This window comes from Marmota flaviventris, chromosome 18 (assembly GCF_047511675.1).
Source record: "Marmota flaviventris isolate mMarFla1 chromosome 18, mMarFla1.hap1, whole genome shotgun sequence".
NCBI classification, from domain to species: Eukaryota; Metazoa; Chordata; class Mammalia; order Rodentia; family Sciuridae; genus Marmota; species Marmota flaviventris.
Genome location: NC_092515.1, coordinates 55,181,907 through 55,208,871, shown reverse-complemented (window position 1 = coordinate 55,208,871; position 26,965 = coordinate 55,181,907). Strand labels below are relative to the sequence as shown.

Genomic DNA, 26,965 nt, shown 5'->3' with positions numbered 1-26,965 from the left:
TCTCAAGGAATAGCTGCCAAGTATGTCTTGCCACAAAACCTACAACCTACATTTCATTTTATGACCAGAGATTCTACTTTAGAAAAGAAAAACTCCTGTGTGTAGAATCTTGAAGAAGTGATTCTCGTGTCCCCCTAAAGATGTTACAGGCCTCTCATCTCACACTGACAGCAAGGCCTAGAGTTGGCGCAGGAAGCAAACCTCAGTGTTGTCAGCATCACCTTTGAGGTGTTAGCACCTCCTCTGGAGCCCGCTGGACCCTCCCTCAGGAGGACAAGGGCCAGTCACTGCCCCAGCTCTTGCTTGCCCCCTTCTGCTCCCGGCAAAGCTGCTGTCTGCATTTAGGTTATGACAAAACACACATCTTCAAAGTCTTTACAAGATGCTCCCACTAAGAGACTTACCAAGGACAAGGCTGTAAGAACTAGAGTCCCCTCTCTCAAGGCCTTTCTTCCAGAGGGCTGCTCAGGGAGGGGAAGGAAGAAACGGCCAGCAAGGTGTGCCTTCCCTCCCCTCAGCTACTACTAAATGTGCTACTGGCACTGAGAGGAGGACTGGAGACAAGACTGTTCTCTTCCTCTTCCAGAAACTGAGAGTCCCCGCACACAGCAGGCTCCTGTACATCAGAAGGAGGGCCTCGCATCACTGACCTGCACAGGTCACTGGGCCACTGGGCAATCGGGGAAGAATTAGGATTCATGAATGGGAGCCGCTGGGAGCCCACAACGTGATGAGGACCTCCCTGTCCAACCACGCAGAGCCACCAGCGGGCCAAGAAGTGGGTCACCAGCTACTTACTACAAATGACAAAGCAGAGAGGCTTGTATCTGGGAGAGGTTGGGCCCCTTGACGTCCTACAGACTGATGACAGTTTGGGGAAGTTGTCACTGATCCAGAAAGAATTAGAGACACGGGGACGGCATCGTTTTTCACAAAGCTGAGTGTATCCAAGTATCCTTACACACCCGAGGATGATTCAGACAAGCCAGGTGCTATCAGCTCCCAGGTACAACAGGATCTTTGGAAAAATCCTGACACATGAGAAAACACGAAGGCTTCCTGTAGATAAGGAGTGTGCTCTGACGGCGCGTGTCATCTATGTTAATATAATTAACATTTTTTTAAATCTATGACCAACAGTATCCTCCGTAACCCAACGGTGATTACTATCAAAAGTATAGATCTCACTTTATTTTTAACTCCACCTGGTGCACTTTGGCCATGTATTGACCACTTAGGAACATTCTTCTGGCCATAAACCCAATCAATAAGGCGCTCGTGCAGAACGTAACTGCACATTTTCTGCTCATATAAGCCCAGAGATGATGAGGGCCGATTACAGAGAAGCCAAAGATGTTCGTGCCCGCCACGTCCCTCCTCAGAGGACTAACCTGAAAATGATCTTTGCCTTGCCTACAAATGAAATATTTAAAACAATGTTTTGATGCCCCCAAGTTATACCTGACATATTTGTCGATTTTCAGACGCTGGGAGTGATTAGATTTGGGGGTCAGGTACTTTAAGGTCATCTTGAGACCACACATTTTAATTTCAAATGGAGGATGACAAACCTGATAAGCAGAACTTTATAAAATAAAAGGATATGAAATCAACTTACACTACTAGTTGGTATGGGGAAAACTTCTGTATTAAGTCCTGTCACTTAAAAGGAAGGAACCTGGTGTGTTACGAGAGGGAATCTCTTAACCTTGATAAGTTAAGAGGCCTACACGGTGCAGTGGAGACGTAGCTTCAATCTACAGGGGGTGGGATTTCTAATAGGGACAGGAGGAGAAGAGTAAGGGATTCTGGTTTCATGTTTAAAGGAATTTACTGGTAAATAACATATTCCTAGAGGTAAGGAACATATTCTTATTTCTCAATAATCTTTCTAGATTCCAACCATAACATGGGTGATAAGGAGACCAGCAGGCAGGTGGGCACAATTCAAAGGGTTAAACCACAGAGACAATGTGGCGGCCCAGAAGTGCTTTTAAACTCAATTAAAATAAAACCAGTTCCTGTTAGCTTTTCCAATCCAGATTTAAGGCCCATGCTGTATTATCTATTCATATGAAAAAGGGTACAGCAATTGGATTTTGAATTATGCTAACCCATTTTCTCAGCTATAGAAAATGCTGGCTTCCAGCCCAATGAATACAATAGCCACATGCTCAGACCCTTAATTATCTAATAAATGTAGTGTCATTTTAGCAATTAGTTCAAATGACCATACGGAAATTTTTTTCTTCATAAGATCAGAATTGTAAATATTTTTAAAATACTTGTTAGGGACCTATCCCATGCTCTGAGGATATGATCTCTACAATTAACATCTGAAAATGCTTTTAATTTCAGCAAATAAAGCTTTTAATTTCAGCAAATGTTTTTTGGTTTTTTTTTTAAACCACCAATCCAACTCAAATATGACCAAAGGCTGATTTTCATGTGATAAGTTCACAAATGCCCCTTAGACATCTACCTGGCTGGACTTCCAAGAAGGATTTCCCACCAGAGTGGGCAGGTGCCACCACAGGAAGTGACAAGGTGAGCCTGAGTGAGGGGGGAGGGGCAGAGAGGGGGTGAAGCTCACGCTCTGAGGGAGGATGCATTCCAGCAAATGCCGCCACAAATGACATTATAAAGTGAAGAATAATTTGAAAACTTCTCACACAAGACTGCTCTTTCTCCTCATTTTCTCACCACTGCACTCTCCATGGAGCTGAATTTTAACATGCAATCCTTCACGTCCTCTGCAAACCAGAGAGCGTCACAGTTGCTCCTATAATTTACTAATACCAGAGCTTTTGAATTAGAAAGCTAATGTTGTAGAAAAGTAGGCTTATGCTAAAGGAATCGTTTCTGTGCCATTTGTTTGGCCTTCCACTAGGCGACCTGTCTGTGAGAGGACCGCAGGCACCTGCCCCTTGTTGGGGAGGGGCTCACTCAGATGCAAGGGGTGTTCTTCATTTGGAACCACGGGGGCAGGCACGCAATCTACAAGGGCTTCTCGGCATTGACCAAAACCCTCTTGGGCAAAGAAAATGGCAAATATGGCCCAGGCTTTCCAAGCGTTTGCAGGCTGGTGTGGAAACCTGGACCCAGGAAGAGCAGGCAGCCGCCACGCCTCACCACCTTGCCCCAGTGAGAAGACACCCTCAAAGCCCTGGTGCTGTGACATTTAGGACTGAGGTCTCTGCTTTGGAGCAATTGCACGGAGACACTTCTCCTGGGTTTCAGGGGGTTTTCCAGCAACTTCGTTCCAAGTTCCAATCACGCCCCTCCTTACATCTACCCTGGAAGGCAGGTAGTATTTGTTTTCTAAACCTGAAAAGGTGGAGATGCAAGGCTTCCTCGGCCTTTGCCACCATTTGTGGTAGAGAGAGATGGTCTCTACACGCCCATCACTGTCCAACCCACAAGGTGAAGTTCAGGACTTGCCTGGCCAGGTTCCTCGTCCTTCCTGGGATCCCACCTCCACGTTCCCACAGCACCATCGCCCTGTCTGTTGGTCCTTCCCCCTCCCACCCTCGTCCACTGCTGTTTCCTGCCCCGGGCTTATCTTTAAGTGAGACTAAGTTGCGCCTCTGAAGAGCCCCATCCCCATCCCTCCCAGGCTCCTCCAGCCTGGGCCTCTCCCTACCTCGCCTGGTGAACTATGTGCCATTCAACTTGGCTCAGGTGTCTGACTTGGGAGCAGGCTCAGCCTCCCTCTCCCACCTCTTATTCTATATTGTCCATACCCTAAACATCCCTGTCACGCAGCTATCTGCCTCCTTGACTCAGCTGTGAGTTAAGAACAAAGCAATGGGCAAGTACGAAAGTACCCGCCTATAACCCCAGTGACTCACAGGGAGTCCAGGTTTGAGGCCAGCCTCAGAAACTTGACCAGACCCTGTCTCAAAATAAAAAAAAATGAAAAGGACTGGTTATGGAGCTCAGTGGTAGAACACCCCTGGGTTCATCCCCATTACCCACACCCCCCAAAAAAACACCCATCAAAACCTGCCCTTCCATACCTCGTACTTGGTAAAGTAACACCACAAGGCAGCAACTTTGCAATCACTCCTGAATCATTAAATGTAACACCTCCAAAATACAAAAACCAGAAACAAGACCAAATATGGGAAACCAAATGTGACAGAGTGACTGACAATAAGGAAAAAAGAAAACAAAGTAAAAACCAACCAACTAACCTACAAATGCCAAGGAAACACAGAAACAATGTGGACGAGGTAGGATCTAACCTCATGATGATCCCTTCTTTTGTGCTGGGCGTTTCTGGCGTAATTAATCCTAACAACCAACAAAGTTCCAACAGCATGGCAAGGATATTCACTCGGGGTGTATTTATGTTGCCTCACCAGCAAACCTGCAGCAGGCTGCCCTCGTTCCAGGCGCCAGGAGCGCAGGGCTGAAAGCCACACAGAACACCATGCTCGCAGAGAGCTGGAGGTGCCGTTCGCTTTCAGTAACTTATGATGTTGATGCATCCTATTGATCGTCTCCCGAATGACCTATAGCTGCAAACGAATTTCTTTCACACAGCTCATGACAACTACCTCTTTGTGTCTATGCATCTTAGTAAATTTGAGGAGTGGGTGTATCTATAAGACACATTATGCATAACATGTTATTCTTACCTATTTATTAAATATAAATATAAAATATGAATATCAAGAGACTAACTGTAGAGATTGTTTTTAATTGTTGCTGGGCACAGTAGTGCACACCTGTCATCTGACAATTCAGGAGGCCCAGGTAAGAGGATCCCAAGTTCAAGGCCAGCCTCAGCAACTTAGCAAGGCCCTAAGCAACTCAGTGAGACCCTATCTCAAAATTAAAATATAAAAAGGACCAGGAATGTGTCTCCATGGTAAAGTGCTCTGGAGTTTAACCCATAGTACCAACCTCCCCCTCAAAATCCCACAATTTTTTAAAATGTTATTTTTAATTGTCAAAAAGACAAAAAAGCATCATCAAGAACTTAATCAGTGCATATTATCTTACATTGAGATCAGACATCATCTAGGTACTTTCTGAAGCAAGTGGTCAAATGACGTTGCTCTAATTACTATAAAACATCTACAAGAACAAAAGGATGTGGGTTTTTTCCCCCTTTGGAATTGGACCCACATGACAAATGTTCTTGTGAAAGTACTAATTAACAAGTCTTGGTTGTTTGGAAGAACTGTGGTCTTAAGGGGCTGTTTGATAAAAAAAAACATATTTGAATACATTCTGTCAAAGTCAAGTCACGAAACTGAATTACCAACCGCACAAAGCCTCAAAGAGCTCACCAGTGCATGTGTGAAACTGAGTCACATCAGTGAATTCCCTAGCAAGGAAGTCTCAACATGCTAGGTTCCCCAAGGCTGCTAGGGTGCTGGGGTCAAAGGGAGCACCAGCACTCACCATTTGGAAACCATCAAAACATCTTAATAAAGGTGCAAAGGATGGACATGGCTATAATTATGTTCTGTTAAATGGTTTAGTAACCAAAACTCAGAGAGATTAAGTAAATTGTCCAAGGTTACACAGCTGGGAGATAGAAGAGGCGGGGCCTTGACTGCTAGCTAATCACCTCCAACATGGAGAATCACACCCAGCGCTGCATAAACTTGCTTCTGGGTGAACTCAGGGTTGGGTGAAAAGCAAGCCAGTCAAATGAAGAACCAGGTGTCAGGCCTCCTTTTACTCAGGGCTGCAGAGATAGGACTTAGGGGACAAATGCTGGAGGTTTGATTCTGAAGGAGACTAAAATTTGAACAAGATTTAGGTACACGTTCACACACACACACACACACACACACACACACACACACACCACCTCTTCCTCAAATCCAAAAGACTAAAAAGTAAGCCATTCAGCAAACACTCTTCCTATCCTCTTGCCTCCTTGGAAGGTGCACAATTCCCCAGCGGAAGTCGAGTTTAGCCATGAACCACTTTTGGCCATTGAGAGTGTGGGGCATGCTCAGCCTGCATCTAGCCCTTAGAGGACTCAGGCACGGCCTGTCTGCATCATGGCAGGAATGTGTCCTTACTCCCCAGTGCTCCTTCGGCCTTAGCTAGCTCCAAATGAGGCAGGTGAAGCGAGGCCACCACAGGCGACCTGCCGACCGATGGCCACTCTGTGGGTTCTCACAGCAAGGTGAACTGCAAGGAGCAACCGCCAAGCAGTAAAGATGTGCACAGATGGCTGTCTGTGGGGCAGGTAGGGGAGCTAACCTGGGGGTACCACCAGGACAGGATTAAGATGCCAAGTCAGCTACTGGGTTGTTTTTGTGGTGTTCCAGGGAACCCAGGGCCAGCCCGAGTCAGCACTTCTAGGTGGCCCCTGCTTGAATGGTGCAGGTATCACCACCTACATTTCAAGGGACGGAAATGGAAAAGTATCTGACTCAGAAGATTCTAGAATGAGGGACACTAACACTCTTCCAAGCCCAGTGCCTCCAAAGGAGGAGAAAAATGTGAAATAAACAGACAGAAACCACATCACAGCTCAGTGTCCACCAGGCAATGTCTTCTGGGAGGTGAGCCTTGGTTCCCGGGTCTAAATTTTGACCAAATGAAGGGGATATTTGGCAAGTTTTGGAAAACCATGGAGGTTTCTCACTTTCTGCAACTCATCTGTTGCAGAAAAGTTGGTGAAACACAGAAGGCAGGCCATTTAAGAGATTCCTCAAGATTATGATAACTTCTTCCCTTTCAAATGCAGAGAATATTGAAGTTTCTTTAAAAAATTCATACAGGAGAATCATTCTATGCAACTCTAAGAAGGAAACTGTCAGACAACATTCCCAATTCAATATTATATTGTGCTTCAAGAAAAGATTTCCATATATTCTAGATTAAAAAAGCCTCATAAATAAATGATAATCCAGTCCATGCTCTGAAAAATGAAAAAATAATTTTGTGTTTGCATTTTACTCCACAGAGTAAAATTTAATCTCTCTTTTAATACAGCATGTTTTATATAAAAAGGTAAAAAGATGTAACCTTATGAAAATTGATTTTTTACATGTTTGGAAATGCCCCTCGCTGTATTTATCCAGGCATTTTCAATCTGTGAGCACAGAGAGGCACCGCGCGTTGAGAACCTCACCATATGGGACTGGAAGTGAAGGGAGTTGTTGTGATTTGATTTGATGAAATTTTTCTTGATGGTGTTAAAATAGTCCAGACCAGAGAGTGGCTTTACGGCTGTGCTATCCACTCTTTAGCTTATGCTTTCAGATCCGTGCCAGGGTCTTCAGCAGTACCAAGCACACAGTAGGTGCTTACTAAATATTTGGCCAAATGTGTGGCTTAAGAGAGGCAATGGAGACACAAACACTCCAGTTCCATGCAAAGCTGAAGCCATGGGTTCGTAGGATGGGGTAAAACCAGGCCATTTGGGGTTCGCCGTCGATGCAGAAATCCTCCTGGTTTCCGCAGCATCCGGGGAAATCCCAGCCTAGGAGGACTGGATGATGAAGATCAGCAACTTCCCCCGTGCAACTGACAATGTGGCCATGCGTCTACTGCAGCCCCTTATCCTCTGAACAACTGTTTCCTAAGTGCCTCAGATGGACACCGCCAGGGAGCCTGGTCTTCAGTCCCCAAGAACTCTATTTGGAAAAACAGAAACAAGCCAGCCAGCTTTGATTTATGTTCTGCCCCTGGCCTCCAAAGTGGGATTAGCCTCCAGGAGACTCCTCATTCCAGCTGAGAAAGCCTGTGGGGCCACAGCTAACCTGGCAAAGTCTTCCACTTACATTTGAAGGCTTCAGATAGCAGCTTTTAAAAAAAAATGTACTTGCAGGCTGAGGAGGGATGCACCCTTGCCTGGAATGCTCAAGGCCCTGGGTTCAACCTGCATCAGCAGCAGCACCACCAACACACACGCATGCACATGTGCACACACACACACACACACACACACACACGCGCGCGCGCACATACACACTTCATTGCCAAATCAAGATTGAATGTATCTTGGGCTTAGAACAGTGTTGATTTAACATATGGGTGTGTTGTGTAATGTGTAACAATCAAATTAATTGACACTTCCACCACCCCCCGTGCTGTGTATTAGATCCCCAGGACTTGTTCATCAGATTACTGAACGTTCACATCCTTTGCTCAATACCTCCCCACCTTCGGCACCCCACAATCCCTGGCACCCACTATTCTATTCTTCGCTTCTGAGTTTGACTTTTTCAGATGCCACGTCTTGGTGTGATCACACAGTATCTCAGCCTCTCTCTGCATGACTTAGTTTTCTTAGCACAGAGTCCTCCAAGTTCAGGGATGGAGGAAGAAATTGTGGTCCCCACACACAATGGCATATTATTCGGACATTACGGAGTCCCGTCCAGTTTCTGAAGGCAGATCTTGTGGTCACAAGACTCGAGGACCTTGTGCTCCTTCTAGGGAGACAGTAGTTATGGAATTGCTTGAGATGGGATCTGGGTTTCAGAATCTTCAGGGGTGGTAACTGTCAGCAAAGGGAAGACACCCCCAGTTGTGCCACACAGACTCTAGGGTGGCCCCCACAGCCCTCACCTTGGGGTATTCACACCTTGTGTAATTCTCTCCCTTTGAATGTGGAAAGGTCTTCTGACTTGCTGTCATCCAACAGAAGGTGATAACTGTCACCTCCCTGAACACTACCTATGTCAGATCCCTGTGCCAGCAGACTTGCTGCAGGGACTGTCCTTGCTGGCTCTCCTTGACGGAGCTGCCACGCTGGGAAAGCCAACGTGATAAAGCATGGACGATGACTTACAGGAGCTGAGGGCTGCCTCCAGGCAGCAGCCAGAAGTCAGCAAGGACCTGGGGCCCTCAGTAAAAGGGCTGCAAGCCAGTCGCCTCTGCTCATCATCTGAGTGATGTGGGAAGCAGATTTCTCCCTAGTCCAGTGACCAGATCAGAACCCAGCCTGCCCAATGTCTGACTACCACCTCGCGAGAAATAATGTGTGTCCACGAAGCTGTGAAGTGTGTGCTAATCTGGGTCACAAGAATGGTAATGGTACACAAGTAGAGAACTTGGAGAGTGCACAAGTAGAGATCAAGAATGAGCAGATGGCACAGGGGGGTGGGGGAGACAGGAAGCATGAAGAAAGCCATGGGTTTGAGGCTCATACTGTGTCCCCACCACCATCTGAGGTGCCCACAGAACTACGCATTAAAAACTATACTGAAGCCGGGCACAGTGGTGCTTGCCTGTAATTCCAGCAACTTTCAAGGCTGAGGCAAGAGGATCACAAGTCGGAAGCCAGCTTCAGCAATGCAGCCAGACCCTGTCTCAAAAAAGTAAAATAAAAGGGACTGGGGAGGTGGTTCAGGGGTAGAGCTCCCTTCAGTTCAACCCATAACACTGCAAAACCAGAAAAAAAAAATGTACAGAAAGGATGAACTATTGAGTGGGACAAAAGGTAGAACGGGAGAAGGAATGAGGAGCCGGCAGCGTAGCCTCAACCTGGCGTCCACAGGGAGCTGCGGATGCTCCTGAGCAGGAGGCAGAAGGCAATGACTGTGTCTAGGAAGACACACCCGATGGGCGGGGCGGACAGGCATGTGGAAGAATGTGAAGCTCAGGGCAATACCACCGTGCCCTGTGTTTCATCAAGCGAGAGCTCACAGTGGGTTTTGGGTAAGGAGAAAAGACCAAAATGTCAAAGCATCCGATACCTAATTCAGCTTCAAGGTGCTAGAACATTTCCAAAACTTTTAATCTTGGAAACCAATTCTTAAAGGTAATCAGATGTGCCACATATAGCAAGAGTTCACATATGTAATGTATACACATGTAAAATAATAATGAATACACCTATGGACCCCTCGCTCAGTTTGAGGAGCACCTCCCGTGTGTCCCCCACCACTCTCCTGGGCTCCCAGCACGTGGGAAGCTCTAGCTCATGGTCCTGTGACACATTACTCACTTTTCTTTTTAATTTTATCATCTACCCTTGGGTCCTCAAATGGTATGTTCAGCTCTGCTTACGTTGTGAGGTTCCTGTAGATTGCCTGTCTATGTTCCTCTGTGCGACCACCATTTGAATCCTGTGTTATGACTGGGAGGCTCCTTCATGCTGACACATGTCTGCGGTCCCTCCATTTGCATGGCTCTCTAGAATTCCATCATATGAACACCCACCATTGGAACCCCCACCACCTGACCCCCCCCAGGCCTGGGATGGGCTTTAGGGAGTTCTCTGCACCTTGTTATCACAAAGACTGCCCCAGAACATCCTAGAACTTTTCCTAACCTCCATAGTTTCTTGAATGCACGTTGCAGAAATGAAACTGTAGCAGTCATTAAGCACTAGTTTAGCTGGAACCCTGAAGCCTTCTCCAGAATGGCTGCACCTGCTCACACACCCAAGGGAGATGTAAGATGCCCCACTTCTTCACATCCTTGCCCAAGCTTGCTACTGCCTGGCTATCTAATGCCTCCTGTCTAGAGAGTAGGAAGTTGTTTCTCATTGTGGTTGCCATGGCAGTGCCTTCTGCTGGGGAATTTGGGCTTGTTTTCAATCCTGTGATATTCTCTGTAGGACCCCCGGAACCCTAAGGCAGGCATCTGCCCTATCTGCATTGCAAGTTGGTGAAAGAAAACAGGTGCCAATGAGAAGTTACTGGTGAAGTTAACCCAGAATGCAGTAAAGAATATGTATTAAGACATAATCTATAGTGTGTGTACATATATGCAGATATGTGTATGTAATATACATGTATATATATGTGTATATATACATACAGAAGAGATCTCACAAAGTCATTTATGATTAATGTTGGCTCTCACATCCACAGGTGTCATGCATGACCTTGAGCAAGTCCTTTACCTTCCTAACCCACAACTGGCATACAAAATGTCAAATAATCCACACACAAACACTGACATGAAGAAAAGTTTATCCGCATTGCTAACGATTAGAATGTACATTTATCTTAAACTCTGAATATATGCAGCTCTCTTCACAGACACAAAGAAAGGATCAATATTTCCCCGCACACGCAGACCTCAATTCTAAATTTAAAAATCACAGGGCACAGGAACAGGCCCTCTGGTCAAAACAATCTCTCCACAAGAATGACCCTCGCCTGGGCAGGGTGTCTCTGTGCCTTCTGGTCCTCCTGCCTGACACTCCCCACTGGGCTCCTGGCCTCACTCTGCTCACCTCCAAAGCCTCACGGTAGCAGCCCCTCCTGTCCCCTGCAGCTCCTTGCCAACCAGCAACCTTGCTTCTGAACATGCATTGCCACGGGATATATTTGATGGAGTCACTGGCTTGTGCCTGGACCTGCCTGGCTCCCCTGCTGGGAGGTAAACTCTGGGGAGGAGACGCCCAGCAGGTCTAGTTTACCTGGAACACCAAAGCCTGTGCTGCTGCTGCTGCTGCTGCACCTGGCTTCTTGCAGGAGCGTGGTGAATAAAAAAGCCTTGTCTTAGTTCATCTGCCACTGGTTTCCAAAGGGCTTGGCGATGGAACCAGGATTTTTATGTGCAAGCTGATACATGAATAAGAACCGGTCACAGACCCCTGAAGCCCTAGTCTCACTAGTATCCCCTGGGGTTGGCCTGCACCGTTTGATTTCTAAAGAGGCAAAGAGGAGCACGAGTCTTTCCTGGATTATCATCTGTTCCTTCTTTATCCTGAGCATTCAATAAAGAGATTATATGAACATAAATCAACAAAACACTGTGTTTTCTTTATCGTTATATCCACTAGATGGTTTTAGAGTTTTAATCATGCCAATAACCATCCGCTGCAAGCTCTTAAGGATGGAAACCATTTCTTATCGCATTTGAAATTCAAAGAGGAAGCTCCGAGCACCATGTGACAAGAGGTAGCCATGGATATTTATGATCAAGGAAGATGACCAGCTAGAAGTGGGGGCTCGTCAATGAGGTCACAGTATGCTACGAATATGGTTTATTACAGCTTCCAAAGAGATGCCCTCTCTTTGGTCAATAAGTAAAGGATAAAAGGTTCAAGATAAGGAAGAAGCACTTTATAAATGAAAACGTTCACTAATGAAATTAGTATCGTTACTGCAGGAAGTGCTAATTTTCCTGCTCACTGAGAGTTTAATAAAAATGTTATGTCTACTCTATAACTGTGATTAATCAGTGTGGGATTGAGGAGTGCAGCGATTCCTTTTCAACAAGGCAATTTTCAAAATTTGAAAAGGTGTAAATTTCATGCAAATTGCTTCCTAATCATATATGTACAAAGCGGAGCTGAGGAACTTGCAGTTAGGAATCGTTAACGTTCAACATTTTTTCTTCATTTTATTCCCTGAAAGGTAACCATACGTGAGGATACAAGACCCGCGGCAAAGCTCAGAGGCAAGTGTCAAAAAAGGGCAAAACTGTAAACACACTCAAATGTAGGTGGGCCATTTCAACAATCATGTGAAAAAGGATGTTTTGTCTGGAAAACAACGCTTCAGCCCAGTGCAAACACAAGCTCGATTCAACCACAACACTGGGAGAGTAAGAAGCCCTTCTTCACGTCCCTCTCTTCTCCATGGGAAACTACATCTGCACTAAAGAAAGTGACATTTCTTCTTCTTCTTTTTTTTTTTTTTGGTACCAGAGATTGAAGTCAGGGGCACTTGACCACTGAGCCACATCCCTAGCCCTATTTTGTATTTTATTTAGAGACAGGATGTGAGTTGCTTAGTGCTTTGCTTTTGCTGAAGTTGGCTTTGAACTCACCATCCTCCTGCCTCAGCTTCCCCAGCCCCCGGGGTTACAGGTGAGAGCCACCGTGCCTGGCCATTTCTTCTCTTTATTTTTAAAGGGTCCCCAGATCTCCTGAAATTCCAAGCCATAGTTTGCAAATCTGAGCAATCCTTGGACAGAGTGGCCTGTCCCGTGACTCCTGCCTCATGGCGATGTCCTCACCATCCCACCAGCCTCAGAGGGTAACAGCCAATGCCAGTCTCACTGAGCCTGGTGAATGCCACACGCACTGAGGAAATCTGAGGATGTCATTCATCTGTTTATGTGGCTAATGGGAGTGTGGATAATGAGGCCTTGAGTGTGCAGACGACAGCACTGGGATCATCAGCCATCAACATCAGGACCGATGGCCCTGAAGTTACACCACCCAGCAGAGAACAACCAGGGAACACACTTTGCAGGCACCAGCGTTCACACAGTGGCATCTAACCAACAGCAGGCTGCCGAGGGCCCTTAAGAAGTTGGAAGCCTTTTTTTTTTTTTTTTTGTATTTTAATACAAAAATTGGAAAGCAGTAAGTTGGCCCTTTCTGAATGGCCAGCATGGCCATGGTTCCTTGCTGTGGATGGCCTTCCTCCTTGCAGGCGCTGAGAGGGACCACGTAGTGACAAGCAGGAGCCACCTGCCCCCATCCTCAGCCCCACCCTGTCCATTTTCTAAACTCACAGCCCTCATCAAGGCCATCAGCACGCACAGCCCCTGTTCTTCAGAAGGGGGCCCGAGGATGATTTTTGGTGAAAGTGGCGTACTTTGGAGCCATCTGGCCATGTGCCTTAATGTGCTCTTCTGAATTCCGCCCAGCTTTTTGGGATGGCGTGGTTCTGCCCGCACGTCTCTCCAGGCACTGTGAGTAAATAAGACAAAGACTCCTGCCGCCTTCAATCACCAAGTAGTGAGCAGAGGCTCTGGGTTTAACGTGGCAACACATTTTCCATTATACGCTAAGATTAATAAACCTCGCAGCGCCCGGGCGAGCCATGGAGAGCAAGGGCAGTGGGGTGCTCGTTTCTGTCCCATTAGACACGGGCCGAGCTGCAGACTCGCCACACTCTGTCACTCCAGCCTGGTAATGGGCCTCGTAGAGACCACACCACTGGGGCCTCCACCAGAGCAGCTGCAGGAGGAAAACCTTCCTTTTCCCTAAAACACAAAGGCAGCGGGCCAGGTGGGTGTCCCCTTGGCCAGTTCTCCTTTTGCCCTCATTATGCAGCCAAGGGCACAAATATATACCAGCCTGGGAGGGCAGAAGGCAGGCGTGAGCCCAGGGACCTTCCAGAACAAAACAAGCCCTGCTCCTTGGGAGTGGAAGAGGAAAGGCTCTGCTGGCCTGGTGGGCCTTGCGATCATCACTGGACCAATCTGAGCCTCGTTTCTTCATCTGACCCTGGGGGTGAGGAGAGTACCTGCCTCCTGGGGGTAGTGCGGGAGCAAATAATGAAGGCACAGCTCCAGCCCAGAGCCTAACACTTGGGAAGCACACAGTCAATGTGGGTTTCTGCCATGACAACTCTGGTGGTTGCTACCATTTTAATTACCACTCTGATTGTTATCAATAGGGCTGCTCCCACCACTACCAGTCACAGGGATGTAACCCTTGGATCTCCAATTCCCTCAACTGTAAACTGATGACAGCCATGCCCTCCTCTGATTGATGAATAAGATAATGCACAGAAAGCAATCAGCGAGCTCCAGGTCCTCCATTGGTGCTCAATTAACTGCATATCTCCACCTACCTGGCAGGAATTCAGGGAGGAGGAAGCACTCCCTTTGATGTCACTAAGATTCCTCAATCTGTTGACTAGGAAGCTCCTTCCTGCTGGGGACAAGAGGCCTTGGGCCCCCTGCTACCTGGGAGCACTCCACTGGCCAGGGATCTGGCACAGCTGGCTTTTTCTGTCCTCAGAACCATCCTTACAATGAGGATGCTTTGTGCCTCGTCTCACAGATGAGGCTATGGGAGATCAGAGGGGTAAGGCAACAATCCCAAGATGGCACAGCTTGTTTTGGGCCCAAACAAGGAAGCCCGGGGCTCTCCCCTGCTTTCCCCAGTACACTGGCTGTTTCTGAATCTCTAAATAGAGATGTGGGTGAGACCACTATTACAGAAGAATGTGCCCCACTCCAATTCATATGCTGGAGCCCTGACCCCCCACCCCCCCACCACGTGCTGCTGTTTGCAAGTTGGACCTTTGAGAGTGATGAGGTTTGGATGAGATCATAAGGGACAGAGTCCTAAGATGGGGTCAGTATCTTAAAATGAGAAAGAGACCAGAGCCTCTCACTTTCTGCCACAGGAAGATGCAAGGAGGTAGCCATCTGGAGCAGAAAGAGGACCCTCATCAGACAGGGAGTGTGCCCCAGTGTGCCCCTGGGTCCTGAGACAGGTAGACACAGCATAGACCAGGGCGTGGGGTTTTGCTAAGCAGCCGAGGCAGACAGGACAAGAGCCCAGGTATAACTATCTGCCCAGGGAACGCTGGGTGGGGAAGGTGACGGTCTTGCCCAGAGCAGTCCTGAAGGGTGGGCCCAGGACAGACCCAGGGGTCACCAAGCGACCCTCCAGACAGAGCTGGTGCTTTCTACTCCCCCAACAGCCTGTGGGTGTTATTCCTCCAGCTCTCTGGAGGGGGGAACCTGAAGCCCAGAGTGAGTGACGTGGGGCACAGAACCAGACTTGTCTACAGTCCTGTCCCAGCAGCTGAGGTCCTGAGCCCTGGCCTGGCAGCGGGTACTCTGCAGATGCAGTTATGTTCAGCATCGTTCAGATGAGCGCAGTGGAATCACCGGGTCCTTCCCCAGGAGAGGAGGAAGGTCAGATTAGAAGGTGGTGGGACAGCACAGAAGTGTCAGTAAAGGACACATGGTGACGTATTGCTGTCCCCAAGGAGGGGGCAGGGGGCCACCAGCCCAGCTGAAGCCAGATTTAAAGTTAGGTAGTCAGTGTAGTTAGGTAAATCGGGTCTAATATGGAGTGAAATCTAAAATGAAGGCCATGCTGACAATGATTCCGGAAACACAGGACAACTCATGGAATGTTAAAGAAATCCCAGAAAGGCCCTAGGCCAAAGTCCACCCCAAAGAAATGTTAATGGAACCCAGGAAACAGCCCCCAACAGATTTGGAGATAGCCCATCCCAGAGAAGTGATAAGCCCATCCCAAAAAGTGATAATTAAGTCCTTCCTCTTTTGGCCCACCTGTGTCCTAACCCTTCCCCCTTACATTCCATCACCAAAACTATAAAAAGGGGAGACAACCGCACATCCACGGATTCCACCTCTTGGGTCCCCTTCTTCCTCCAGGAGAAGTCTTTTCTGCTGTCCTTTAATAAACTTCTAATTTCCACTCTGACCTTGCCTCGGTGTGCTCTCTGGTGTTATTCTTCAACATTGGGGAAGCAAGGACTCGTCACCAGTCAACAGCAGTAACACAGCCAGCAGGTGGCCTCTAGAAGCCAAGAAGAGCCAGGAAACCTTCAGATGAAACCTTCCTCCTGACACTAAGCCCCAGGGGGACCCCGTTTGTACTTGTGATCACCACAGCATAATGGACGTGTGCTGTTTTAAGCCAGAGGCGTTGGGTCATTTGTCATAGCAGCAAGAGGAAAAGGATGCAGCAATGAAGCCGGAATTCCAACCTAGAACCACTGACTCTGTCTGAGATCTGCCTGCTCCACCTGCTGCCTCTGAGGACTGAACAAAAGGAAGCCAGTCCAGGATGGGGAGGGCAGGGGGCGACCCAGGAAGTTGCCCGCACCCCTCTCCCTCCCCAGAGCCGGAGGATTCAAGGTGTATCTGGCTTTAGTTCTGACACTCCCCCTGCCTTGTTAAGAAGGAGGGGGCGCTGCAGCTGGCACTCACAAACACCTGCTGAACTTGACTGAGGAAGACAGGAAGGAAAGAACGAGAGGAAAGGGGATCAAAAGAAAGAGACGAAGAAGTAAAACAAAAACCAAAATGTGAAATTAGCTCCCAGAGAGGCACTGTGGCCTTCCTGGAGAAGGACGCTAAACACTTGCTTCGGAGCTCCCATGTGGCCCGAAGGACCAGAGGAAAGATTCCCAGACAGGAGGTTCAGATTTCAAAGAAAGCCACTGGCTTAGGGAGAAACGCATCTTTTCTTGACAAGTGGCCGTAAGGAAGGTCTCCTCTGGGCCATGGCCTTTACCACCCTCTGGTGGCCCTTCGACCCGCCTCCTGACCCTCCTTGGCCAGGTCAAGATATTTAAGATCCTCTACTTCCTCCCTGGAAAGTTGGTCCTTCCCTTGCAAGAGCATCAGCAGGGGCCACCCCAAATCCCGGACTTCTTGACCTCTCCCACAAGCCAGGTCTGCAGCCATGACAAAGGGGGAGAAAAACAAAAAACAGCTCACACACACCTTCTCAACACCTGGATGACGGCCTCATCCATGGGTAGTGCCCAGGTGAATTTTGTGTGTGACAAATTATCCCCCAAATCAGGGGTAAGAACACGAGCTGCTTATTTTTAGCCCAAGACTGTGTGGGTCAGCAATCTAAGCTGGGCTCAGCTAGGCAGGTGCCTGCTGTCCACTCTGCTCCCAGGGCCTGGCTGGCTCGTGGCTGGGCAGTGTGGCCACATGGCTCCCATCACCCAGAAGGCCAGCGCAGGCGCCTTCACTCCCAGCACGACACACAGGCCAGGGCCAACACCGAGGCGCTCTGCAAGCCTCTGCTCACCTCAGGTTTACAGCTGTCCGAGTGGTCAAAGCCAGGCTCGCAGGCATGTGGACTTTCAGGGGCTTGTCTCTGGAGAGGCAGATCTGCCACTTCATGATGCAAGGGTGCTGCTGTAGGGGGAGAGGCAAGACTTGGTGACTCTGCTGACATCTACCACAGATATTAACACTGGGCACCTGAGGACTTAAAATCTGTTAACCAGATATTTGTGATAGTTCTTTACACCAAGGGATATTAATGAATCAGATCACTAATCAATTCTCTTGCATAATTTACTATAGTCTCTTCAACTCAAAGGTAGGTGGATACGTTAGGGAACAGACAGCTGTGAATGGTGGGAAAACGAGGCTAAGAGAATAATCCTATAAACTGGCCCACTATGCTGACCCCTACCTGCTTTCTTTCCCAAGAAGCAGTTTACCTGCAGCCCTGCCTGGTCTCAGTAGACAGAACACGCCACATTCCTTAGCAAACTACCTGTTCACTGCAGGAGAAATGCAGGCCCCAGATAATGTCCATGGGAGGAACCCAGAAGATTTTTTATGAGCAGATCCTGAAACTCTGGGAGAACCCTAAAACCTGTAAGAATGTATGGCTTAGAATCCAATTAGAACCAGTCAGCATGGGCCAAGGTGACCTAGCTGCCGTGACAGTGAGGACTTGAAAGTCTGACGTCCCCCTTTCTATCAGTCATAAGTCAAGAGGTGGACCTGAGTGGGACTCTCTGGGATCCCCAGAAAAACTGGAGTTCAGGAGAGGCACATTGTCCCTCTCCTCTTTGAGAAGACCCACTCTCTCCCTTGAGAGTGTCCCCTTTCCATTTTCCTGATTGGGTCAATAAACTTACCCCTATTGCTCTGAGTGACATATCTGAAATCTTTCTGACTTGATCCCAAGAATCAGGGTTTGAAGAGGGGGTCTTCACAGTGCCTCAGTTTCTTGGAATACCCCAGCTCCATGACAGGTAAAGAAACATGAGCTCCTAAAAGTTTTTGGCTCTCAAAGTCTATTTTTAAGTATTCTTTCAACAGGAGAAAAAGCCATTATGTGTGTGCGTCCACGTGGCATGTGCTTGCCTGCAGGTGTGTGGATGCTAAATACAGAGCATCTCTGGACTTTCTCTGCCACATCCGCGTTGGTTCTGTTCAATGCTGGGCTTTCACGCTTCTCAGTTGTGTTCCTGAACCACCCCACACGGCCCTGGAACCGTAATTGCTTCAATGATATTCACAGCATTAAAAAGAAATAAATAAATAAAATAAAAAGGAAAGTTGCAGAAGGGGCAGCACTTATCCCGCACCCAGAAAAATCGACTGAAAGGAGAGTATTGTCAGAGTGTTTTGCAAATGACATTTTCAGCAATATAAATTATGATTTATTTCCCCATGTAATCATCTTGATTGCAGACACCCTTTTTGGAGGAATGGCACCGCTCTTGGCTAGCTTTTTAAAGCTTCACAAGACAACTTTCAAACCTGATTAGTATGTATGATGGGAAATCAGATACATTATATTTAGCTTGAAGTGCAGAGTGCTGTGGGTGCAAAGAAAGAAAGACAGGGGAGGAATAAGGAAGGAAGGAAGGAAGGAAGGAAGGAAGGAAGGAAGGAAGGAAGGAAGGAAGGAAAAAAAAAAACCAGAAGAACATCTGTAATCCGCTTCCAAGGGAGCTGGCCCCACAGGCAGGGGGAGCGGAGCTACCTGGTTTGCCCAAGTTCTTCATGTACTTAACAAACGTGCCTCCCCCCCCTCATCCTGGGGCTCCCAAGTCCCTAAGCTACAGGCGGGGAGGACTCTGTATCCAGGACAGGCTCTGGCTCTTCTGTCAGGACACAGAGGAGCTCAGTGGGCATCAGCGTGGGCTTCTCTGAGCCAAAGATCATGACGCTGGCTAATAGACTTTCACTCCCTTAAGGTGGGGCTACGGGATCCTCAGTGGGCCAAGGTGGCCTAGAGGGAATACAGAGATGAACCAGGCATGAAAATCAGGCAAGGGGCCATGCACGGTGCCAGATCTCCATATGGTGTGCATGTGTGACAGGTCCTGCAGGATCAGCCTGGGGGTCGGGGACAAGCAGGACAACCAGGGTGAACATCTAAGCTTCGGCTCCAGCAAGGGCAGGTGGACACTCACAGGAAACTGTGAGAGGTGCCTTCCTTGACTCCCCTGCCCGGCTGGCTCAGTGTCATGCGCAGCACCTGCATTCCCTGGGCAGGACAGCCACAGGTAAGAATGAAAGTACAAGTTCACGGGCTGGTGCAACATGGGGGGCATCCAGAGTTGAATGTAGAATGTACATGGGTTTTTTGAGAGAAAGGGACATTTCAGTGGAATTTCACATGTGGCCTAGGAGCCAGACTCCCAAGCCTCTCCTGACTCTTGTCCCTTGCCAGCACTCCCTCATGGAAAAGCTTGAGAAGTCTGCCACGTTCAGAAGGCCGGGCCCAAACCCAGGGCTTAGCATTCAGTTTGCTTTGATAATTGTCTCTAAGAAAAGGACAATGGAAGGGATGTTTGTTGAGTGCCCACTGTATACCTGAACAGGGAGAACAAGTGAATGTCCATTTATAACTGCTTAATGATTACCGCAGTCCTGAATATTTGTCCATTCCAGACTGGGACACCGAGGCCCAGAGACGATGATGCATGGAACCAGGTCATGCAACGCACGGACCTTTCTCAGCCCAGCTCTCTCTGCAGGTAACAGAGGATGGTGAGCCCTCTAGTGCCCTCCCCCGCCCACTCTGCCTCTTCAAACAAAATCCCCGTGCTTGGCTCACAACCGAAGGTCTGCCCAGGATTGGCTCTCTGATGGCATCCCGGTGTCCTACCCAGGCATCCTTTCTTTCTTTGAGATATCCCCAAGGTACAAGTACATCCTTCCTTTTATACTAAACTTTCTATCTCTGAAAATATCTAGGCTTTATTTTCTGGTATTAAAACTGTGGCTTTGGTAGTTAGAATTCTAAGTTGGCTCCGAGGCTCCCAGCCCAGGGCAATACATAGCTACTCTGCTATTCAACCGTGTATGCACCTTTGTTAGGGATTTTTCAGATGTTAATTAAGCCTCCAAATCTGTTGCCCTTAAGATAAGGAGATGGTTCTGATCACAGGAGCTCTTAAATCTGATGACAAAGTCAAGGGAAGTCAGATTTCATACACAAGGGGGAACAAGGCACCAAAGGGAATCCATGCATGGAGAGGGGGTTGCTCCCTTTAGAGAGGCAGGGGGCCACTTGTCAAGGACTGTGGGTGGCCTCAAGGAGCTGGGAGCAGCTACCATCTGACAGCCAGCAGGAACCAGGCCCCAGTGTTAAAACTGGGATTGGCAGTGGATTCTACTCCAGGCCCTGTAGGAGAAAGGCAGCCCCAGCCTATACTGTGATTTTTGTCCTTTTGAGACCCTGAACAGGGAACTCAGGCACTGTGCTGGCCCCTCTGACCTACAGAACTGGAGCTAACAGCTGGGCATTGCTTGTTACACAGCCAATAAAACACACCACAACAGCATGCAACCACCCTGTCTCTGAAACAACTTCCCTTCTACCTGTCTCTTTGGCTTCCATAATCACCGAGCCTTCGAAATACAAAATTCTTAAACCTAGGAACTCAATCACCATAGCTACGTTCATTTTTTTAATTATTAAAAGATTGCTACCAAAATAGTATTGATCACTATGATTATTTATGATGGTCATGACATTCTAGCCAGTGAGAGCTGAAATGACTCTTCTCTGCCATGTTTTATACGAAGACAACAAAGTCTTCAGATACAAACAGAACTTGGTATTTATGCTACAAAAGGTATCTGTTTTGAGGCACTCATCTGTTCTAAGCTACTAGGTTGCAAAAGGCTCCATCATGGGTATTTTCTGTAGAGAACACCATCTGATATAAACTCCCCAGATGTGCAGAGACTTGGGGGGAGGATGCCTTTGAAAATTTCCTCTTACAACCAAAACTATACAAAACAAAACAAAAAAAAGGATGACAGCTTTTCAATGTCACTAATTTCTCTGAAGCAATATTACAGCAAACTCCTGAGACCTTGGCTATTTCAGATAAAACAGCAAAATGCAGATTCAGGAGGAAGCTAGGAGTGGGCTGTCTACAACAGACTGTGCGCCAACTCGTGAATGGAGGTAAAGACAAAATAAAGGGAGGGGAGAGGGAGGAACTTGTGGTTTTGTGCCTGTTCACTTGGGGTCTGTAAGATAAATGGGCTGAGCATTTTCCTGTCCATTTCTGTTCCACATTCACACGATTAAAGTCATTAGTTAGAACATTCTACCAAGAAGCTTGCAAGGCGGGGGCTCCCTTAAGGAAGAAGATTAAAAAGAAGAAAAAGAGAAGAAAATCCACATAAAATACATACAAAAATATACAAACACACAAAAAGTGAGGCGGGTGGCTGTTTGCTAATAGTCCTGCTTCAAACTCATATGCTGCTCTCAGTGCCCATTTTAATCCTGACCCGTTTCAATCAGTATCTCAGGGTTGGGAGGAAGCAGGGGGAATGGGCGTGGTCATCGTCCTAACTCCAGGGGCTGGGTGATGTCCCCTCCCTCCTCACACTCTGATGCCACCTACCTGCTCCTCAGTGCGCCATCAAGGCACGTCTGCCTCAGCATCCTCCCAGTTCCAGCTCCACGCTCTCGCTAACCTGGACTGTATTCAGAGTCTGCCGGCTGCCAGTCCTGCCCCATGCAGACCTATCGTCCACTGAAACCAGAGGGCTCCTAAAACATGTGCTTGGTCCGCTTATGAAGTATCAGAGGCCACAAGATCCATTAGTCAGAGCCTCTCGTTCCCATGAAGAGAGGATGGAGAATCTGGCTGGCACTTCTGGGGCACCTGGGGACTTCCTGTCTCTAGTCTCCCTTTTTGCCATTACCGTCCCTCTCCCACAGACTGAGCTGGGCATCCTTCACACAGGGGACAGTCCTTGGATTGACACTCCGAATGTGACCATGAGCCGAAAGTCCTTGTTGTCAGGGGGTGGCGGTGTGGAATGCCCAGTGGGGACAACAGAGAATGGGTGCTGCCCATCTCTGACATCAGGCTGCAAAGAAGGGGCTTTGGCTCAGGTGAGTCTTCTGAAAAACCAGGTTGGTGCAGGAGCAGTCCAGGCAGAGAGACATGTGCATACAAAGGCCTGACCTTGTGAATTAGTTGATTGCCTCAGTGGTCAGGCGGAGCCTTTGATGAATGGAGTGGGACAGAGGGCCTTTGGAAAACCAGAGAGCTCCTTGTGTCCAGCTCAGGAGAGGCCGCCACCACCAGTTGGTACCAAGTGGAATTGCAGGCAAATTACACCAAGTCGGCTTTTGCATGAAAAGCAGAAAATCCCAGTTTTTGATTGAAGTCTCCCAATTTTTAAAGTACAGACAACTTATTCATTAAAAAAAAAAAATAGTAAACCAAACAAAAGAACTCTGCAAGCCCCTGATTTGCACTCTTAGAATAAGAGGTGGCACAGAGATGGAGCCCCAGGCAGGATAACTGTCTTGCTTCTCATCTCGGGATCAAAGGGAAGAGCCATGAAAAGAGAGCGGTTGGCAGGGCAGTGGAGGCAGCCAGGGGCCCAGCTGCTGCTTCCAAAGGCTTAAAGGGGGCCAGACCTACAGGATCACACCCCATGTCCACTGGCTCATTATTTCAGCAAATAGTCATGGAGGGCCCTCTAGGTGCTGGGCACCATTCCAAATCCCTGCCCTAGAGGAATGAGCCAACAGACAGCCTTCAGTGGTTTGGGCCAAGGGTCCTAAAGACAGGCGCTCACTTTCTTTGCCTTTGAGATTTATGTAGGACAAAGGACCTGACCCGGAAGTGAAAGAGGCCTCAGTACCCTGGGATTCTGATGTTCCAGGGCCCAAGAGCACAGCGTTTGCCTTTCTTGTTTTGGGCTCCATTGCCCATCACCTTTAACAGAGCCACACAGAGCTGGAGCTCAACGAATAGCTGCTGCTGAGGGCCTTGATAATAAAGGAACAAGAAATCTTGCCAGGATCCATGAGGGAAAAAAAAAAAAATCACTAAAGTTAGAACTGGCTTTTTAATACTTTAAAACCATTTTTTTTTTTCTTTTGATTCCACATGTCTGTGTGAAGGTAGATTCTTAGAACAGGGTCTCGAGGTCAAAGAACGCAACTAATAATCCTCCTCTCGGTCAACAAGATTGGGTATTCAGAGACAGAATTTAACCCCCCACATGAAAAAACAAAAAAAACAGCCGGAGGGGGACGTGTGGCCTTCCAACACCCCTTCCACACCCCACTCTGCTGCTTACCCGAACCCATTCCCTTCTCTTTGTTTAGTGACAATGCGCTGCAAAGTGTGTTGGCCAATGTCAGGGGAACGAAAGAAAACGAGGTATCATGCAAAAGAACACACAGGTGCCGTGGGTTAGACCCTGTCCCACACACAGACCGTAGCTCTGGGGGCATGGAGGCATCCTTCACCAGCCCAATCTCTGCTTGTGCCAGTCACACTGATCCCAGGTGGCATTTGCAGATCTTTATAATTGTCCGCTCAGGCCAGCAGAGTTAAGACGGCACCCAAGATAAATGAATCGCCTTGGACAGGGGAACAGAGTGTTCCATCATGGAAATTCCCTGACCGTTCCTGCTGCTCTGACCCCACGAGAACCCCCATGAGAACCCTGTTCCCCACAAGCCTCAGCCGGTGATAAAATGCCCCTTCGCCTCCCTGAACCAGTGCCTGCCATTCTGCCAGATGCTGCTGCCTCCGTCTCTCCTGGTTGGATTTCTCCTCCTTTCTTGCTTTTAAAAGGGGGAGGTAAAGTTCCTTGTTTATTTCCAAACTCCCTTGCATCTGATGTGCGATATGCTGGCATTTGCTGTTAAAGCAGAAAATTATAAGGAGGGCCTAATTGACCCTCTTGTGTCTTTGAAAAAGCCTGTCTGAGGTCTCTAATTGACCCTCTAGGTACCTATGGAACAATGAATGAATCTTCAGGAAATAATGGAGGGCGATGATTAATAGCCCGGCCCTGCCTGGACCTCTGTCTTTCGCAGTTCCTCCTCCTGTACTTTCCTTCCTTCCCATCACGACACTCAATTCCCTGGATCTCATAAGCCCAATTTATTATTATCACTGAATAATAAATACCCTGCAGTAGACACTTTAAAAAATCAGAGACATCCCGATTCTGCAGAAATGGCGACATTGGTGGAAGCCTGGGTTCTTGCTCTTCTCCTTGGTGCTTCTTACCAGAGGCCTCCTCTGACATCTGTGGGCATAGTCCAACCAGGAGGCCTCTCCCAGTTCCTAGGAAAAGCACTCCAAAGGTGGACTGAGATCACTCAGAATTCTGATTCGGACCTGTGAACAAATATTGCCCTTTTTGCTTTGGTCAGATAAAGAATGAGAGCCTCAGGGGCAACAGGATAAGAACACAGGTGGTAAAGAGAAGGGCCCCTCCTTGAGGAAGTGTGCAGCAGACCCTCACAGGAGAATTCAGGGAGTATGCACAGGAACCCAGAGATGTGGACAATGCCACTGTCCCCATCACTCAGGTGAATTAACTGAGGTGCAAAGAGAAGAAGGAATTTTCCCTAAGTCACAAGATGCAAGATCCGAATGCAGGACACTAAGAATCAAAGTTAAAGCTCCAGATAGGAGTGGAAAAGAGATTCCCTGTCCTTGCTTTTAGTTTAGCTCCTTTCCTCAGTCAGCATGAGAGAGAGCACTTAATTCAAGAAATGTGTGTTCTCCAACAAGGACTATATAAAACTAGAGGGAAACTTTTTTTTTTTTTTTTAAACAAATTCATACCACTAACCCTATAAGTAATTTCAGAGTATTTAAAGTGAAGGGGACCAAAGCAAGCAAGAAGGAGCTGTCCTTTGTAACTCTGCCTGGCTCCCGGGACAACCCCGCTTTCTTGGGGACCTCCCAGGGCAAGGCAGCCACAGGCTGTCTGCCAGGCCCTGCTGGCTTTTCTGGGCCCCTTTTCTTCGTAGTCAGAGCTTTGTGGGAGAGCAGGCTGCCTAGGCAGCCAAACACGTGCTTGGGTAAGACTGACAGCTTCTGTGGGGTCTGGGTCGTCTCCAGCACCAGGTCCCAACCCAGCCATCAGAAAGCACTGGGTCATCATTCAGAGCCAGAGACTGTGGGCAGACAGAGGGCTCTTGGAAGCCAAGAGCCCCAGAGTGACTCAGAACTATAGGAGGGGGGAAATGCACGAACGAATCTCTGCATGCCCAAAGGAGGACTGCTCCATGGGCACTGTCGACGCCACCATTTTGAAAGCCAAAGGAGATCGTCTAGGCCAAGCTTTGTCCAAAGACGTGTGTGTATGTGAGTGTGCACACATAAGTCTATGTTCGTGTGTACATCACATACATGTACCTGTTGTATCTTGACCTGTGTCTGTCTCTACAAATGCACCTATCACTCTGCCAGTCATCAGCCAGAGCTGCTTCCAGACCCTGGGTTTACTATAGGAACTTGCAGGGTTTATAGCAGCCACAGTGAAAACCCCAAGATGGCTCCCTCCATCAGGCCCGAATGCAGCAGGCCACCAAGTCCTCTCCTCCACATGGCTACGCTGCCCAATGGCCGCTGTGACCACTGGACAGCTACCAGGTTGGCATGTGGGCCCCGAGTGCTTTCCTCATCACTGCCCCCACACATCTGCCTAGGGCACCGCTCTGTCCAGGGTCAAGTGGAGTCCTGCCTACAGGCCACACATGTGTACAGATTAGGGCACCACACCTCCCAGAGGACTGCCCAGGGACTCTGCCACCTCTGCCCTCTCCACTAGGTCTGTGCCAGTGCCTGGAGCTTAGCCACGAGCGTGGTTCTCTGAGGCAAGCCACCATCCTGAGCCCACATGCCAACCAGCTCTGTCACTGGGTCCTCACGCTCCAGGCCACTGTCCATCTGCCCTAATCACCCCAGGGCCATGTACCGGAAACCATACGCAAGCCCTGTGCCCCAGAGCCAGTGAATGACCCAAACTAGCCAATCCTGAGCCTGCCTGCTTGGCCCCTTCCTCCCCATGAAAACACCATAAAAGCATCATCCTCGCTCTCTCCCTCTGCCTCATCCCTCCCCGGCACTTCCCCTTGTGGCTCCCTGTGGTGTGACAAAGCCCTTCGACCTATAAGCAGGGCAAACCATCTTTCCAATGGCAGTCATTTCCTGGACTGGGGCCTTAGCACACTAAACAGTAAGAGCGGCAACGATAGGAAGAGAAGGAGGGGACGAGAAAGGTAGCCAAGAAGGACGACCTACTCAAACCTGCTTTGTCTTTGGAAGAGAAACAACTAACAGAGACGCAGAAGTGCGCTTCCACCCAGGCTGGGGACATGCACATCTAAGACACGTGGGAAGCTTCTAATGGGAAAACCTGACCGCCATCCAAAACCCCATGTTCAGGGGGCTCCCTGGGCCTCCCTGATTGTCGCTTCCTGACTAAGGAAACCAGCAGAGAAGCTAATTTCCTCACATAACTGACAGACACCATCCAACGTGGAGCTGCGTTACAAAACTGTGTCATG

The 26,965-nt window shown here is 48.3% G+C and overlaps 1 protein-coding gene across 4 annotated transcripts in view; it reads right to left on the bottom strand.

Moving 5' to 3' along the window:
* The window catches only part of Wwox (WW domain containing oxidoreductase), an 881,439-nt gene that overhangs the window by 491,777 nt on the left and 362,697 nt on the right, over nt 1-26,965 (bottom strand). Inside the window, exons 9-10 of one of the 4 annotated variants that reach the window (XM_071604446.1) lie at nt 17,438-17,547; nt 15,497-16,186 (exon numbers count right to left, since the gene is read on the bottom strand). The exons of 2 other annotated variants lie outside the window; for them this stretch is intronic. In XM_071604446.1, the coding sequence (XP_071460547.1) occupies nt 16,123-16,186; nt 17,438-17,547 (174 nt within the window). In that variant the 3' untranslated portion in view covers nt 15,497-16,122. Of the gene's footprint in view, nt 1-15,496; nt 16,187-17,437; nt 17,548-26,965 lie in introns of those variants that run through there. One more of the 4 variants, XM_071604445.1, reaches the window with a different exon arrangement.